Source organism: Ambystoma mexicanum, chromosome 7p (genome assembly GCF_040938575.1).
Source record: "Ambystoma mexicanum isolate Mex_15411 chromosome 7p, UKY_AmexF1_1, whole genome shotgun sequence".
Lineage (NCBI taxonomy): Eukaryota > Metazoa > Chordata > Amphibia > Caudata > Ambystomatidae > Ambystoma > Ambystoma mexicanum.
This window is the reverse complement of record NC_090939.1, coordinates 89607818-89626155: the sequence shown is the minus strand read 5'-3', so window position 1 is coordinate 89626155 and position 18338 is coordinate 89607818. Positions and strand designations below refer to the sequence as shown.

General features: G+C 46.4%; 1 protein-coding gene across 1 annotated transcript in view; it reads right to left on the bottom strand.

Annotated features, from left to right (window-relative positions):
- The window catches only part of GPR156 (G protein-coupled receptor 156), a 432766-nt gene that overhangs the window by 90975 nt on the left and 323453 nt on the right, over nucleotides 1-18338 (bottom strand). Inside the window, exons 3-5 of the mRNA XM_069635847.1 lie at nucleotides 15755-15876; nucleotides 9220-9355; nucleotides 4293-4403 (exon numbers count right to left, since the gene is read on the bottom strand). Coding sequence (XP_069491948.1) covers nucleotides 4293-4403; nucleotides 9220-9355; nucleotides 15755-15876 — 369 coding nt within the window. The remainder of the gene's footprint in view (nucleotides 1-4292; nucleotides 4404-9219; nucleotides 9356-15754; nucleotides 15877-18338) is intronic.

Below are 18338 nucleotides of genomic sequence, written 5' to 3'. Positions count from 1 at the left end.
AGAGAAGCGCAAGACTGCATCGGTCTTCTGCAGATATCCAGCAGATAATCCATATCCACGTTAGATCCCTCTGAGCTCCCTAGTCCTCCCAATTTAGGACAGAGAAGAGCTAGAGTGCATGTGTCTTCTGCAGCTATTCTGCAGATAATCCATATCCACGTTAGATCCCTCTGAGCTCCCCAGTCTTCCTAATGTAGGATCAAGAAGACCTACACTGCATGAGTCTTGTGCAGCTATCCAGTAGATAATACATATCCACGTTAGATCCCTCTGAGCTCCCCTGTCTTCCTAATGTAGGACCGAGAAGACCTACACTGCATGAGTCTTCTGCAGCTATCCAGCTGATAATACATATCCATGTTAGATTCCTCTGAGCTCTCCAGTCCTCCCAATGTAGGAGAGAGAAGAGCTAGAGTGCATGTGTCTTCTGCAGCTTTCCAGCAGATAATCCATATCCACGTTAGACCCCTCTGGGCTCCCAGCCCTCCCAATGTAGGACAGAGAAGAGCTAGAGTGCATGTGTCTTCTGCAGCTATTCTGCAGATAATCCATATCCACGTTAGATCCCTCTGAGCTCCCCAGTCTTCCTAATGTAGGACCAAGAAGACCTACACTGTATGAGTCTTGTGCAGCTATCCAGTAGATAATACATATCCACGTTAGATCCCTCTGAGCTCCCCTGTCTTCCTAATGTAGGACCGAGAAGACCTACACTGCATGAGTCTTCTGCAGCTATCCAGCAGATAATACATATCCATGTTAGATTCCTCTGAACTCTCCAGTCCTCCCAATGTAGGAGAGAGAAGAGCTAGAGTGCCTGTGTCTTCTGCAGCTTTCCAGCAGATAATCCATATCCACGTTAGACCCCTCTGGGCTCCCAGCCCTCCCAATGTAGGACAGAGAAGAGCTAGAGTGCATGTGTCTTATGCAGTTTTCCAGCAGCTAATCCATATCCACGTTAGATCGCTCTGGGCTCCCCAGTCCTCCCAATGTAGGAGAGAGAAGAGCTAGAGTTCATGTGTCTTCTGCAGCTATCCAGCAGATAATCTATATCCATGTAAGATCCCTCTGAGCTCCCCAGTTCTCCCAATGTTGGAGAGAGAAGCGCAAGACTGCATCGGTCTTCTGCAGATATCCAGCAGATAATCCATATCCACGTTAGATCCCTCTGAGCTCCCTAGTCCTCCCAATGTAGGACAGAGAAGAGCTAGAGTGCGTGGGTCTTCTGCAGCTATCCGGCAGATAATTCATATCCATGTTAGATCCCTCTGAGCTCCCCAGCCCTCCCAATGTAGGGCCGAGAAGACCTAGACTGCATGAGTCTTCTGCAGCTATCCAGCAGATAATACATATCCATGTTAGACCCCTTTTAACTCCCAAGCAGGGTTGACTGGGAACTAAAGAGGCCCTGGAAATAATTTAGAAAATTGCCCCATATTACACATTTTCAGCAAGCCCAATGCTTTTATATATATATTTGCATTATAGTTTGTTGCAAACTTTTAGGAAGACAAGAGATAGAGAAACACTGTGTTGCATTCCCAAACCCTTGAAAAGCTGATACATATCATGGTTTGGCATGTCTATCGTGTTCCCTTCATGTGAGGCTTTTTCTGTGCATTTGAGGCCCTCTTCCGGAGACCGTATTCCTGCCTCCAGTTGTGCTATGAGCCAGGCTTTACCCTGAGACCTTGTTGCTGGGTGTGTGCCCAGTTTCCTGTCTTATCCTGCACTCAGACTTGATTGCTGTTGTGGGAACACAGCTGAGGTAACTGCATCCCCTGCTGAGCTGCAGCCCCTCTCAGACTGTGCGAGAGCTGTTCCGGCCCCGAAGCCCAAACGCTAGGAGATCTTTGACACTGCTGCTGAATGACCTGTGCGCCGAAGCCCTCCACGCATGATCCCTGTAAGGAGAAACAAGTCTTGCCTGGCTGCCCTTTGCCACACCGTGCCGGCTGCAGTGTCCGAAGATCAGAGAGGAAAGTAAAGGTCTCCCTATAAATAATGTGTAGAGAATCCCGATAGGTCTCTAAAATACAGTGTTAATAAGCAAAGTGATTGCAAATAAGCCAGTGGGGCAGAGCAGCAATATCCACATTGTGGGTCATTGTGGGTGGGATCACTCGTTCCCTGCTCGGTTTTTAATTGTATGGCTTTAACCTGATCCCCACTATAGCTACTCTTGGGAACATATATTTGGAAGCTGTTTTCCTTGTGGGAAATATATAAAGGAGTTCATAGTTAACAGTGATATCTAGTGGCCATTTTGAAAAAATACAGTGTGCTGTTCTAAGAATGATCCTGTGTGTGAAGTCTGAACGCACGCTGTCACTGTGGGGCTACCACTGAAAGGTGATTCAGTGCCCCTCTTGAAATTTAAAAAGTTCAATATTTCATTTGGGCAGATTCAGTTGCCTCTGTATGCAAAATATTCCCTGCATATTTTGAACTGTTCCCAATGCCCAATGTAATTTACTTAATCGTCATTGCATATTGCACCTGGACCGCAGTTACTAGGGACTCCAGCAGGACTCTGCTCTCTCTGGATTTCTTACTCTGAATTTCAGCACTCATAACTCTCACACACTGTTTACTCGGTGCCCACTGCTGCAGGCTCCCTATGTCTGCCACCTCTCCCCTTAACCCACTCCCCCCCCCCACGCGCATTCAGGACCAGACACTGCACACTGTCCCCTGCCACAGCGACCAGCCCACTCCAGGATGGCTCAGGACATACCCTCACAAGTCCCTTGAACCAAATGGCTCCATTACCGAGATGCTTCCCAAGGGGCACACTTACCATGACGTCGCCATAGCCACAGCAGGCAGATCGATGCACCAAGTCCCCCACTAGGACCTCCACTGACCTCCCCGCACTAACACTCTCAATCTCTGCACTCGAATACACTATGCGCATATCTGCCCCTCCCACCCAGCAATGGAGTAACCCTCCCAAAAGTCATCAAGCAAAAGAACACTGCGCATCTACAATCAATGTACTTATCTCAGTGCATCCCAGCACCCCTGGAACATAGGGCTCCCCTGTGGACACGAAAGGCTCTTGACACATAACACCTAGAACAGACCTGCACGCAGAGCACAGGCTACTTCCTGTCTGCACGCATTTGCACAATTGTAGATCTATCTTTCCCCATCCCGCCACCAACCTAATCCAAGCCCTATCCCCTTGGAATTCCACCGGAGTGCATGGAGACGAAGCAAATGGTTGTGGTGCGTGGTAAACATCCCAGCAACATAACACACATGTTGGTCACATCTCTACAGTGAAGGGACAGCATTGTGATCTCAGCCCTGCAAGCAAAAACATGAGTTGCTATGGTTAACTTTTACATGTGTTTCAAAACCAGCTGTGGCCGGGGTAGCTCTTTTATTTATTTATTTATTTATCTTCTTAAAGTGCGCCAGTGCCCACAGGCTCCTTGTTTACTGATGGCTGCTTTTAGTAGCTACTCAGTTCATTACTTATCCAAATGGACCTCATTCACTTGACAGTGACATTACCTGTACACATCTGCAGCAGTTGTCCACCTCACACCGAAAGACAATGTGTTGTGCAGTGTGCGAATAACAAATGACCCAACACAACACAGTTCAGGAGGTTCAGAGAAAACACAGAACTGGACTAACGAGAAAATGTATGGTTTTCACCTGCAAACCGTTCCTCTCTCAGGCCTTGCATGGCAGTTAGTGAACAGAGGGAGACTTGAAGGGTCATACCCGATTATTTTGGATAGTGTAGCATGTACCCATGAGAGGGGGTATTTCTGTGTCTTTCCTTTAAGGCAGCATAAAACAAAAACATAGGGCAATGTTTGTTGGGTCAATAGATGCATCAATGCTAATACCATATGGTAGGACCATCATTGCTTGTCAGTATGGGGGGTTGGTCCTCTAGTTTTTCTGCAAGAGTGTTTGTGTTGGAAAACCATGCAGTTTCTGCAATGTACTGTGTTGTGGTAGAAATCCAAGGAGACACTGCAGGGCACTTTAGTGAACTTAACCCCTTAACTGCTGGCCTATTATGCATGTCTAGGCAAATAGGACGAGCATACTCGTCATCAGCACTAAGACAATGAGGCCTGTGTGTGGTATTGTGGTGGGGAAACACAGGGTCACTGTGTGGCCATGTGGTGCATTGGAATGCCATTGGGTCCCTGAAGGATGCAGTGGTGGAATGAACTGCCATTGGGTTTCCATGGTCAGGTAACCTCCAATGTCATCACCGGGCTCTCCCCACTTCATATCTCAACATCACCTTGCCTAGTACTCACCACTCGCTTGTCTGGAACTCGCTGCGTGAAGACCTTGTATAACCTCCAGCTCTTGCCCAGGATTGGTCCAAACACCAGAGAGATGCCCAGGTATAGCATCCCGATCCTCATCTGTGAACAGACAGAAATAGATGGAAATAAGCATCCTGACCTTGAGTACGAGGAGGTGGTGAGGACAATACTCCAGGAGTCGTTCCCGCCCCTGCATTGCATGCAAAATAAGTTAGTAAATTAATTCACCCTTTGCTAGATTTTTCAAGAGCTAGAAATCGAAGATGGGGTCTTTGCCTGAAGGTGACACCAAAAGGAGGGCTAAGATGGAGTAAGAGCACTGGTGCAAGCAAAGGCTCCTCCAGTTATATGTGATTTTAATGCTGACATTACATCTAAATACATATATAATGAAACATTAACAACTTTAAAACAAATAACGACATACCTTTTATAGCATACATATTATCTACATGCGGCCTGTTTCTATAGTCTGTGACTTACATCCAGTGGACCTTTTAATAATTAGACTCCTGGTTTTGTGGTTTTAAAAATTGTCTTTTCACTAACTTTTCACGTTTACCATATTACTTTCTACCTATTTTTGCATTGCTAATACCCTTTACGGGGGGACACCACGCGACCCCTGTGTACACTTATACCTGTCTTTACTCTTTTTTGTCCTCCCCTTTATACTATTTTTAACTGAAGTCTATTTGGACTTTTTTTCCCTCCTAAACCTAAACCAGCAATACTATAGTATTGTCTATATTTCATTCTTTTTTCATCCTAGCACTGTTTTTTACCCTCTTTATTTTTGTAATTTGGTATTTTTACCCCTTCATTTATTGTCTCTGTATTTTTCCCTGCCCCTCCTTGGGTCACAAGTGTGAGACAATGGTGAAGTAAAATCGTCATCATCACAGAGGAAGCCCTCATCACAAGGTTTACAGGTCCTGACTTTAGGCGTGGAGATGTTACTGACTGGGTGATGCTAGTTTGCAAGACGTTGACGGAAGCATCACAGCTGCTTCAACGATTACCTTGACTTCCTTCATGGGCTTCAGATCCTAGCAGAGCTCCTCTGCAGATTAACAGCTTTTGTGACCAGTGAACAGTGTGTTACTAGCTAAGAGACCCAACGCGTACAATGTACTTCCATTACTGGCATTAGGTGGCTCAACTTTCCAAAAGTGGGGATTTTCTCCAGGTGCCGAACTACAGTAGAATCCAGATGCAAGTGTGTGGGTGAAAAGAAAGAGACACTGCAGAAGCTTCAAGCCTTATGCCGGTCGGGTGAATAAAAGCAAGAGAAAAAAACAGTACGATACTCAGTAGAAGTGGTAAAATTGGCAAATGCAAAATAGTCAACATTTTTGAGGTGTTGGGAATCATCAGAATGCATGAAAAGATCATTATATTTAAAAACACAAGGAGAGAAGCTGTCTGGAGGGCCAGCAAAAGGTGGCAAAACCTTTCCAAGTATATCAGTGACCGCAAGATATGCACAGTGAGCATTCTGATGTGGAGGTAAAAAGGGGGGGGGGGAAGTACCAAAACAATGGTCAGCAAAAAACAAAATTGTTGAATTTGTAGTGTTAATACCAGTGGGTTAGCAGGGAGTGTGGGTAGCCTTGCAAGGCTTAAGAACAAATAGAACAATACCCAATCTGAGAAAGGTTGACCCACTCTGTCTTTAGTCCAAAACATTGTGGAACAGGCTAGGCTTGCATTAGGTACTTCTCGATAATGACAGCACCGCCCATTGTTCGTGTGGTTCCAGATATACAGATGAAATGTTGAGATCCCACAGACAAGGTGTCATGATACCCTAAGGACTGTGGCCAGTATGAGGGTTTCCGAGAACTCTGTAGTCTGGAGGGGCTGGCTACCCCTGGAATGAGTACATGAGGACTTAGCTTCCTGGTCATTTTCCCCCTTATGGGTGGTACAGGGTATAAAAACGGAACCCTCTTTCATACACTGCATAAATCTAAATATTGAGCAGGGAAATGGACGTGAGGGCCATTACATTTAATCGGGGTAAGCTATCATTGGAGAATCCTTGTTACCAGTCATAGTGTCTGGGTTTTTCAGTAAACAAGAACCGATGTTCACCTTTGCTGACTCTTGAAGTATAATCGGTCAGTAGAGGAAATGTCAATTTCTATATTCTGAACACTGGTATATTCTTTACAATTTTGTGTAGTTAAGGATGAGATTGCAGATTAGGGTGAAGGGACAATGCCACTATAAATATCAGAGTCCGCCTCCCTGGATAAGAGGTGCTTTTGAAACCAGTGTTGAAGGCCTGTGCAGTGGCGACACTCCTAGCATGGGGGCTTGGGGATTTCCAGTGGGGAGTGAGGGTGGGGGCAGAAGCGGGAGGCAGTGGAGTGTTGCAGGGAAAGGAGCGATTGAGCAGCTCATGAGAGGACAGTGGGAAGGGTAGGGATTAGCAAGAGAGAGGTTACCAGGTAGAGTTGGAGCAAAGGGGCAAGCCATCTATTTGAAAAGAAGACAAAAAAAGGAATTTGAAGAGGAAGGTACGGTGGTGTGGGATCAGTCAGAACATTTGAGACACGTGCGTAAAAATACAACACTATTTAGGGTTGGGTGAAGACTGACGGCTCTTAAAGGGCTTCCAACTAAAGGAACAATGGTCTGCTTCAGATAACAGTGTCAGGGTAGTGGTGAAACAAGACAAGTCAAGGTCTTACTCTTCGAGAATCTAATGCCCCACTCCAATACCCTGATTTACTATGGCCCAGGGATCTAGCCCACTGCTGGCTCTGTGGCGCCCTTAAGAACCGAACATTTGATTCCAAATTCTCTATTCTATTATTCACATTTCTGGGATAAACTGGCCCGCCCTGGGATATAGCCCCCTGCTGACTTCTAGGTTATCTGGATTTCTCTTTGACAATCTTTCCTATCCCTCCTGGACCAGCATTAGCCTCTCCCGGGTCCTCACACGTCTTGGAGCCATTTACTTCTCCTGTTGTTTTTTATCTGGTTTTCCTGGGATGGGTTCAGCCTTCCCAGGCTCCACCAGCAAGGATGCAATATACCTCCTTGCCTTTAGGGGTGCGTTGCCAGCAGGAATCTTGGCACCGTCCTGCTTGGATGCTACTGTTACTGTCACTAGGGTTTTTGTCGGGCTGCAGTTGTTATCACTCTCCATCTGGGATCGCACTCCAAGGCTTGAACATTCCCCAGGATCGGATCGACTCCTTCTTCTGGACTTTGGCTCTGACCATGGGTTGTGATAGAGCCGCCAGCCCTTACTCTATTCTTCCCCCAGTGACTGGGCTTGGTCCCCAGCAGACCCATCGTAGCAAATACTGTTGCCACTCTGACCTGGGTCAGGGACAGACCTACAGATCGCAAGAAGCTGTGGCTTCTCCCTTTCTTTGAGCTCCTGCAGGTAACCTTCTCCCGGGTTCACCGTCCCACCTTTGACTAAACCTGGTCCCCCCCCCCTCCCTTTTATAAGGAGCAACACTATCTCAGTGAACTAATAGTGTGGGGGTATTGACTCTGGAATGTCCTTATTTTTAGCACCATTCGTGGTTAGTCAGGATTGCATGCATCCAGGTTTTCTCTCTATGTGTGTCTGTTCCTTTTATTACGACTCGCAGGTGTGGTGGCTTCTCTATCTCTTGGTTTCTAGTGATTGCTTAGATGCTTTTTAGCAGTGCTTGAAGTGTACAAAAAGAAGTAGTGGAACTATGTTCCCTGCTGGTCTGCCCCCGCTCCCCACAAACCCCATCACCACAATTTACTTTACTTTATTCATTTGTGTAGAGCACCATAAAACCCGGAGGTGTGAGGGCGCAACAAACAACCAGAGATCATACGCAGAACAATAAACAGCTACCATTGTGCAACTTTATTTAAAAAGCAATGGGCCTCATTACAAGTTTGTCGGTCCAGTAACAACGGAGCTGGTAAGCTACCGGCACCGTTGTTACCAGACTGGCAAACTACGAGGTCTGCTCGCGGGTGCCTTTTCGCCCGCCAGGTCTGACCTGGTGGGCAGACCGGCAGCCGCAAGCAGACCATGTCGGATGCACCGGCACCATTCATGAATGGTGCCGGTGCATCCGGCCTCCCCACCATTGAGCCCTATCGGGCTCAAATGGGACTGGGGAAGAATATTTTCCGGCGCCCGGGAATGAGCAATTACTGGGTCCGCCGGGGTTGTAATACCCCGGTAATTGCCCATTCCCGGGCACCGAAACATTTGCAAGTTTGGCGGCAGCTTGCCGGTTTTACCGGTAAGGCTACCGCCAAACTTGTAATGAGGCCCAATGTCTTGATCCTATTCCTAAATATTGTTATAGAGTCAATGGGCCTCATTACAGCCATTGTGGTAAGGCAACAACGGTGCAGGTAGTGCTACCAGCGCTGTTGTTGCCATGCCGCAACAGTACGAGATTGCTCGCGGGTGCTGCTCTGGACGCCTGGTCAGACGTTGCATAGAGCACCAACCCACAGGCTGTGGGTAGCAAAATTAAGCGCTTTGTTCAGTAAGATATTAGCCTAGCCTAGCCTGCTGAGGACAAGTGTGAAATGGTGAGGACAGACATTGAGGATTTTAAAGGTTGTGAGTCCGGGGGGGGGGGGTGGGATAAGGACATCGTGCAGGATGAATCAGATGGGAATAGGGGTCAGGCATTAGTGCTTGGGTTGTAGAGGATTTCTGTTTTAGAAGAATTTTGCGTACAGCAATGAAGTGCCATCCAGTTGCAAATGGCAGCAAGACAGTTGGTGATGCGAGAGAGAGACGCTGCAAGGTGAACGAGGGGAACAAGAAGGTTTGGGTATCATCACTGAATCCGTGACAGGAGAAGACGAAGGCGATATGTTGGGTTACTGAGGAGGTCTAGAGTGTGGAGAGGAGACCAAGGCCCGTCCCTGGGTCAGCACTTACCTGAATTAGAGTCTCTATGGAGGCCCCTGGAGCCATGTTGTGCTCCTGGATCCCAAAGAGGTAGCCGCTGGCATAGGTCAGGCCGCTTCCGATCAGAGTCACCACGTTCAAGTTAGGGCTGGACATTTTCACAATCCTGTACGAGGGAGACAGATCGAAGACTTATTGTGAGGATCAGAGTGGTGCAGTATTGATGATCCAATGTTATTAAATATACTGCCCACCTTTTGTGTGTGCTTCGAAGGGTGCAAACTGCCTTTCTCGATTCAAACTTGACCGTTTATAGTGGGCCACCTGGACTGCCCTCACGATCTGCCCAGTTTCAGACCTTCTTTGACGCTAATCTTTTAAAGTATGAAGTATAGAGACTTATTCTATGTATTAAATGATTTCATTGGCACAAGGTGGCCCCCTCAGCTTAAAGACAGGGCAGTCCCAAAATGGCCACTGCGGACCTTCAAATAATCATTAAAAGAGTTTGGCAAATCAGGTGTGGTGCCAGTGATTCACACAACCAAATCCACAGAGGCCTTTGTCTTGTAGCCTCAGGTCCTTTGTAACCAAACTATGACTACAAGCCACATTGGAAGAACAGAGAGTGTGTCATTTTGAAGGACAGGCATTTTGACAATTTACCTTTTTAAAGCTAACACCAACATTTAAAACCAAAGAAAGATAAGCAGATAATTTCAAACATCTCCCATGCCACACTCCCATGTACAAAATTCTGCACAGACACACAGACCCAAAAATACAACCCTGTGCACCTAAGAGCGTGGTCACCTGCTGCCGGCAAATGGTGAGGCAATTGAGGTGTTCGGAATGCACTCCATGACCGGTGGCTGCGATCAACACTGGGGTAGGGAGGAGGGGTCGTGATTACCCGAAATATGGTGCCCGGAGGGAGAGGTACACCTGATACTAGAGGGTCATCTGCGGATCGGTGGTGATCTAACCGTACAGAAACTCATGAGGGGCATAATTCTACGGCATACCGTCAAAGTACGGTGTGGCATTGATGGATCTCTGGAGACAGCGAACAAGAGCCGGAGCAGGGGGTATATGTAGAGGGAATGAGTGGCCAATTTGAAAAATACATTTTATGGTTGTGTTATGATCCTTAGTGAGAGGTCCTAGAAACACAGAGCCAACGGTCAACAGGGTGGCAAGAGTTGGGCAAATAAATGGCTGCCACTTCTAGGTGATAGGATCTGCGTGATCTGACCGTGGCTGCTTTTACCGCGACTGAAATGCTTGCATGAGAAATGCACGAACCCAAAATGTTCGTACATTTCCCATGCGAACATGCAGGGGTTTCCCCCCCCCGCATACTGTGTACTATAGTGAGCGGGATGTTGCGGGTGACACCCCTGCAGCCCCCGTTCTTTTTTTCCCTGTTCTGTTCTGAGAGCTCGGGGGTGTCGCCCGCAACCCCCGCTAACTGCAGTGAGCAAGATGTTGGGGGGGACACCCGCCCACCCGCCCAGCCCCCCGCAGCCTTTTAAAAAAAATTGTTTTTCATACCGACCCCACCAAAACACCTAAACACACACCGCGAAAAGTTCGAACTTTTGGTAGTTAGAACTTTTCGTGGTGTGTGTTTTAGGTCTTTTGGTGGGGTCAGTAATTTTCTTTCAGACATTTCGTCCTATTCCTAGGTGACACACTATTCTCACAAGATTGGGGCCTCATCCAGCTTAATGCCGAGCGCTGGAATATGTGGGGGTGTGTTCAGGTATTAGGAGAGCGGATTGGTTGTGAGATGAAAAGTTGCCTGCCAGAAGAGACTTTTGCCTCTTCACTGCCTAGGGTATGGTAGAACTAGGGGGGCAAGAGACTAACAGATCTCCAGAGAATGAGGGCATTTAATGGCGGCCACCCATGCACAGCTCAGGGACACAGGGCAATACGGGTCTTCCACGCACACGCTTTCTAGTGTTCCGCGGCATAGGGAGGTGGGCCCAAAGTTAGATCCGGGAGGTGGGCCCAAAGTTAGATCCCATGTCCCTCAGGCTCTACTCTGCCACATTTCAGCCCCCGGCAGCATGGACCTTTGCTCATGTATGGAGACCTTTGTATCTTCTTCTATGAAGTCATGTATCATTGCCATAGGTGGACGAAATAAAAAAAACACACACGCACGCACGCACGACCACACACACACACACACGCACACACTCTCTTGTGCATGCACTGGTGTGCCTGTTAATTGAACTGTGGGGACATTGTACAGAGATTAACCCCTTATTTATCGTGTGTATTCATTTCTGATCTGATGGCTACATAAGCTGTAACATACAAAAAAGGATGTTATATCATGTTGAAAAACGCCAAGCTTACATGGGAAGTCCCTTGACAAGTGTTGACTATTGCATCTACAAAGTGGTGCACAGAGAAAAATAAAGTTAAATAAAGAGTTCATTTTTTTCTAAAGCAGGAAAAAGCATCAATGATTCTATAAAAGTTGCCCTTTGTATCATAGATTTGGGATTAATGTTTTGTATCTTCACAGACTTTAGTGGGTCCTACAAATTATTCGTCTGGGATTAATTTTATTTGGGTAGGTGTACATTTTGGGGGATTTATTTTTGTAGTGATTAATTGTGTGCCATGAGCTCCCCTCCAGATTCACTGCAAACCCACCAGCCTCAACCTTAAGGTCTCTGCTCTCAACTTCAAGTAATTCAATTTAAGAGGCAAGATTCAAGAGATCTGAACTATAGTTTGACCTCCTGAGCATGTGGCACACATTCGGTGACACATGTGTTATTGTTTAAAATCCTAGATGGTGGGCGTATCTAACTAGCCCTCTCAGCGTGAGGTGGAGGCACCTGGAGAACTGGGGTATATGGAGGCTGGGGGCGTGAACAGGTTTTACATGAGTGATCGCTAAATCTTCCTAGCAAATTTACTGAGTTCCTCAAAGTCTGATCAAATCATGAGTGTGGACAAAGCTCGTGGTCATTCACTGCTTCCTGTCCATACTGTGTATTTGTAATGCAGTGTGATATAATTAATTGTAAAGGAAAATGGTCTTGCACAGCTCACCGCCTGCCATTTTGTGGGCCTCCTGGCAGTATGTCCTTTAGGAGAGGACATAGGGGAAGTTATTGAGAGCGGAGGCGAGGTGTGAAACCTGGTGTGTTGAGGAGTGCAGGCAGGGAGAAGCTATTGTCTATTCAACGGTATGTGTCCAGGTGAGAAAAGTGGTTATATGTTTGCCTTGTGCCAGTTTCCTATAACGATTCTTCTGTCTGATAATAAAGACACCAAAGTCTTTCTTTTATGTTTATTTTCTTTGAATTTCACAGTAGGTCCATATTGACAATTGTTACAGTTAATGGTCACTTTTTCCACCAGCCAATGCAGATGGTGCTTCTTCCACCAGCATCTACCTGGACATTCATTTCTCCATAGTATATAGATGCCAAATTGGTTTTGCGTGATCCGACCGTGGCTGCTTTTACCGCGATGGAAAAGTTTGCATGAGAAATGTACGAACCACAAAAGATTCTTACATTTCCCATGCGAACATACATAAAAAAAACTACAAACCACACCCCCACCCCACCCCCACCCTACTTACCTTTGAAGACGCGCTGAGTCCCTGCTGTGCCAGTTCCCTTTCACTTCCGTGATCAGGAACCGGCGCCGCAGGGTCCTTTTCTTTTTTCTTTTTTTTTTTTCGGGCAGCTGCAGGGGTTTCCCCTGCAACCCCCGCTCACTATACTGTGAAGTATAGCGAGCGGGATGTTGTGGGGGACACCCCCGCAGCCCCCGTTTTTTTTCTCGGGTGTGCTGCGGGGTTGTCGCCTGAAACACCCCACTCACTATACTGTATAGCATACTGAGCGGGCTATTGGGGGCACACCCCCGCAACCCCCGTTTCCTTTTTTTTCTCATTTGGTGGGGAGCTGGAGGGATGTCACCCGCAAGCCTCGCTCACTGTAGTGAGTGGGGTGTTGCGGGGGACACCCCCGAGCCCCAAGTTCGACCCCACGAAACAAGTAAACACACACCACGAAAAGTTTGAACTTTTAGTAGTTAGAACTTTTCGTGGTGTGTGTTTTAGGTCTTTTGGTGGGGTCGGACTTTTATAGTTGGAAAATTCGTGCAATACCGCCAAATTACAAGCTCCTTTAAAATGAGCTTATTTGTGTCTTATTTGAACACAATCATATTAGAACTTATTGTACAGACATACCAGTGTTATTTAATATAACGATATACAATATAGAACCACTGTGAATCTTGTGTCTTTATTATCCTTCAGAAAAAAACCTTATAGGCAAATAGTGGTCGCAATAAGTTTTATTTTATGTTTGTCCGCAGCCTATGTTGAACTTTCTTGACCCTAAACTGGAAGTGCTAATAATAGCCTTTCATTTGAACCACTGTCCAGTCCTTGGAATATTGGTGTGTTGGCATCCTGCTCAGCTTGATATTAATCAAGGCCTGTCCTGAGAGTGAGGATGGACGCAGGGTTGTCTGGAGGACTGCGTGTGACGAGCTGGCTGGAGAGGTGTTGCGTTTAGATGGTGTTACGATGCAACGGGATGTGGTGTCCTAGCTGTTGTTGTCCTGCAGCGTGTGAGTGACGGTACCATGTGGTTTAATGGGTTTTATTTCATTGATTTATTTTTTAATAGGACATTTTACCGCAAATGTATGCGGGGGGAGTCTCCCGCATCCCCACACCCTCCCCCCCACCTTTATTATTACCCTAACCCACCCCACATACATTTGCAATAGTTTTGCGGTGGAAACAATTAGACAAATTCTCCCTCCATGGAAGAACCTGCGATGGAATCTTTGTATCCCGTGAGTGACTGGTCGGTGAATACAAGGAGGAGAACAGAATGTAAACCGGTTTATATTGGGCACAAACAATCAAGAAGCCACGTACAGCAACAGGTCTCCAGTGATTTTGACGAATACAAGATAAAGAATTATTTTTAAACGAAACAAAAACAACAAAATCACATTTCTTTTTAAAAAAATATGTAGGGATAGGGTAAGGGGTTAAATCTGGTGGGGATGGGGTTGGGGTTGTCCACATGGGGAAACGGGGGGTTTGAGGAGTGGGTGGTGAAACTCCCCCAACAAAAAAATAAATAATAATTCGATTTGTTTTTTCATAGTTTTTGTTTCGCTAAAAATAAATTCTTTTTTTTTTAACTCGTTAAAATCACATAGAACCATAGCAACAGCATGGCATAAAAGGCATATCAAAGCATTAAATGGCATAGTAAGGCACATAGCAAGACATGAATAGCCTGAGGAACAACAAAATGGCCGCCTTCCCATACTCCTACTAATGCAGACAGATCCCAGCTTTCACTTTCTCATGCTGTCAAAACCTCTTTCTCTCTCTCACACACTCTCTCTCGCTCTGAAAGGTGCATTGTAAAAGTGTGCAACAAGGGGGTGGGAATGTCAGATGTGGGAGGGGCCTGACGTGGGGGCCCCCACACATCACCCTAAGTGAAGTGCTACAGGTTCTTGGAGGAATTCGCCTTTTGGTTCAAAGAAAGAGCTTCCAGGATTGGGTGCCTGCTTTTTGTGGGTCAGGTTTGAACACACCTCGTGCACTCGGACGGTAAATCGGCGCAGCTGTGCAGATTGCAATGGGCTTAGCGCTATTTTCACTTGCACGTTAGGGAGCTGAGGGCCCTTATTGTAATGGCATTCTGAGAAGAGGGCAAAGGGCAGTGGAGAAAGAAGGAGATGGGTGACGCAACACAATGGAGTTGAACATTCACCACTGGAGTTTGCCTTCCTGTATCAGCCCGGCCGGATGGCACAACCGGAATGAGAGCGTGCCAGGCAGTGGTCGACGAGGTGAGGTGAGCGGGAACCAGTGGTCGAAGTGAGCGGGAGCGGATGGGAGCGGTGCTCCTATACTTTTTTAAATTAAGTTTTACAGCTCCTATACTTTTATTTTAAGAAGAAACCGTTCCGAACGGTTTCGTTTTAAAATAAGTGTAGGAAGAGGTTGAAACTTGCACTTTCAGTGCATTGCACTGAACATTACCTTAAACTGCAGGCAAATGTGGTTGGGGGTTTGTATTGTGTGTGGGAGGGGGCAGGGCGATGGGGTTTGTGAGGAGCGAGACAGGCTAGCAGGGAACATAGTTCCACTACTTCTTTTCTTGCACTTCAACCACTGGCGGGAACGGTCAGGTGCGGCATTCCACTACTTTTATTTTTTACTCTTAACAGTTCCACTACTTTTTGCAACCAATTTCACCATTCCAGAACTGTTCTTTGTGAAGTTAAATCACACTTCTCCACTTTACCGCTGGATATCAGTTACAGCTGAACTGACATGTGTTTCAACTCAATTGGCCGTCAATCAGCATGGCTGCAACCCTTAAACAATGTGTTGCACAGTGCTCCCTTGCAGCCTATATTGTACTCCGCCGGGGTCACAGTTCAGCTACTTCTTTGGGTATACTTCTAACACTGGGGCCAGGCCAAAGCTACCACACCGAGCACCACCTGACAGCCCGGCCAGACTCAGAACCCTTCTTACCGGTTGTTCTTGAAGCGTATTGTGAAGGCGAGGAAGAAGATGGCCAGCAGAAGTCCACAGGTCAGCAGCGTGCAGAGGGCGCCAAGGAGCACAGCAGAGATCCTGCTGTTGTCAGTGGAGGACTGTGGGTAAAGAGCATGAGTGAGCGAAGCAACCAAAACAATTTGATGCCACAAGCCACCCAACCAGGTCATGGAGGATCAGAGAACTTCTCAAGGACCACACCATGAAACCTAAACACAATCCACGACTCAAACACAATCTGGGTACAGCAGAAAACACAACCCGCAACTCACGTACAACCTTGAGCCGAAAACACAATCTGCAACTCAAACACAACGAGGAACTCAAACACAACCTTGAACCCAAACGCAACAAGCAACTCAAACAGGATTGCAACTAAAACACAACCTGGAACCCAAACACAACACACAGCTCAAACACAACCCGCCATCACGTAAAACCCTAGAGCCGAAAACACAACCCACAACTCAAACACAATCTGGGTACAGCAAAAAACACAACCCGCAACTCACGTACAACCTTGAGCCGAAACTACAACCAACATCTCAAACACAACACGCAACTCAAACACAACCTTGAGCCCAAACGCAACAGGCAACTCAAGCAGAATTGCAACTAAAACACAACCAAACACAACACAAAACTCAAACACTAACTGCAACTAAACCACAACCTGGAACCCAAACACAACACACAACTTAAACACAGCGTGGGTACAGCTCCAACACAACCTGCGACTCACATACAACTTGCAACCCAAACACAACCTTGAACCCAAACACAACAGGTAACTCAAACAGAATTTCAACTAAAATACAACCTGGAACCCAAACACAACTCACAACTCAAACAAAACCTGGGTACAGCTCAAACACAATCTGCAGATGAAGTACAACTTTGAGCCGAAACACAACCCGCAACTCAACATAACCCGCAACCCAAACGCAACCTTGAACCCAAACACAACAGGCAACTCAAACATGATTTCAACTAAGCCACAACCTGGAACCCAAACACAACACACAACTAAAACACTGCTTGGGTACAGCTCAAACACAACCTGCAACTCACGTGAAACTTTGACCCGAAACACAACCCGCAACTCAAACATAACCCGCAAGCCAAACACAACCTTGAACCTAAACACAACAGGCAACTCAAACAGAATTGCTACTAAAACACAACCTGGTACCCAAACACAACACACAACCCAAACAAAACTGCAACTAAACCACAACCTGGAACCCAAACACAACACAAAACTCAAACACAACCTGCAACTCATACACTGCTTGGAACCCAAACACAATTCACAACTCAAACACAACCTGGGTACAGTTCAAACAAACACCTGCAGCTGAAGTACAACGTTGAGCCGAAACAGAACCCGCAACCCAAACACAACCTTGAACCCAAACACAACAGGCAACTCAAACAGGATTGCAACTAAAACACAAGCAGGAACCCAAACAAAACACACAATTCAAACATAACCTGGGTACAGCTCAAACAAAACCTGCAGCTCTAGTAGAACCTTGAGCCAAAACACAACCCACAACTCAAACACAACCTTGAGTCCTAACACAACAGGCAACTGAAACAGGATTGCAACTTAAACACAGCCAGTAACCCAAACACAACACAAAACTAAAACACTAAGTGCAACTAAACCACAACGTAGAACCCAAACACAACACACAACTCAAGCACAGCCTGGATACAGCTTAAACACAACTGCAACTCACATACAACTTTGAGCCAAAACACAACACACAACTCGGACACAACCTGCAATGCATGCACAGCCTGAAACCCAAGCACAATTCACAACTGAAACACGACCTGCAACTCAAATAAATCTTTTTTACAATGGAACTCAAACACAGCCTGGAACCTAAACTCACACACAATTCAAACATGACTTTCATGGCAAACCCAAACTAGAGTCCAAACACTGCATGCAATTCAACAACTACCCAACAACCTATAAATCTAACAAAACCCACTATTCAAACCAAGCACGCTATTCAAACAAAACCTGGTACCTAAAACACAACTGATATCAAAACCTGCACCCCAAACACTCACAAACCAAATACAATCTTCAACTCCAAAACAACCCAAAGACAGTCCACAACACAAACACAACTCACAACCCCAGTGCATCCCAATCCTAGCCTTCAGCCTAAATAATCAAACAAATGTGCAACCCGAACAAAATACAGAACCTGAACACAAGTGAGGGCAGAACACGTGACTAGGCCTGTCCCAGAATGCACCACTGTAAGGGGCAGCGCCACTCAATCCCATTGGTTGGTTATGGACCAATCATACTCCTTGCACTTTCAAGCAGCAGGAGGCCATAGGCGACTCTACAGAACATTGCAACCTGGCACTGGCTTTATCCCTTCGACAAGCGCTCTTGCCCAAAAAGGAAATGTAAAAAAAACAATATCATGAACAAATAAACATAATGAAAGCAAGTGAGAGTGTGCGCATACTCAACAGACAGATGGGCTCATTTCCTTCAATGCAAAATGTCATGCGGAGAGCCTTACTC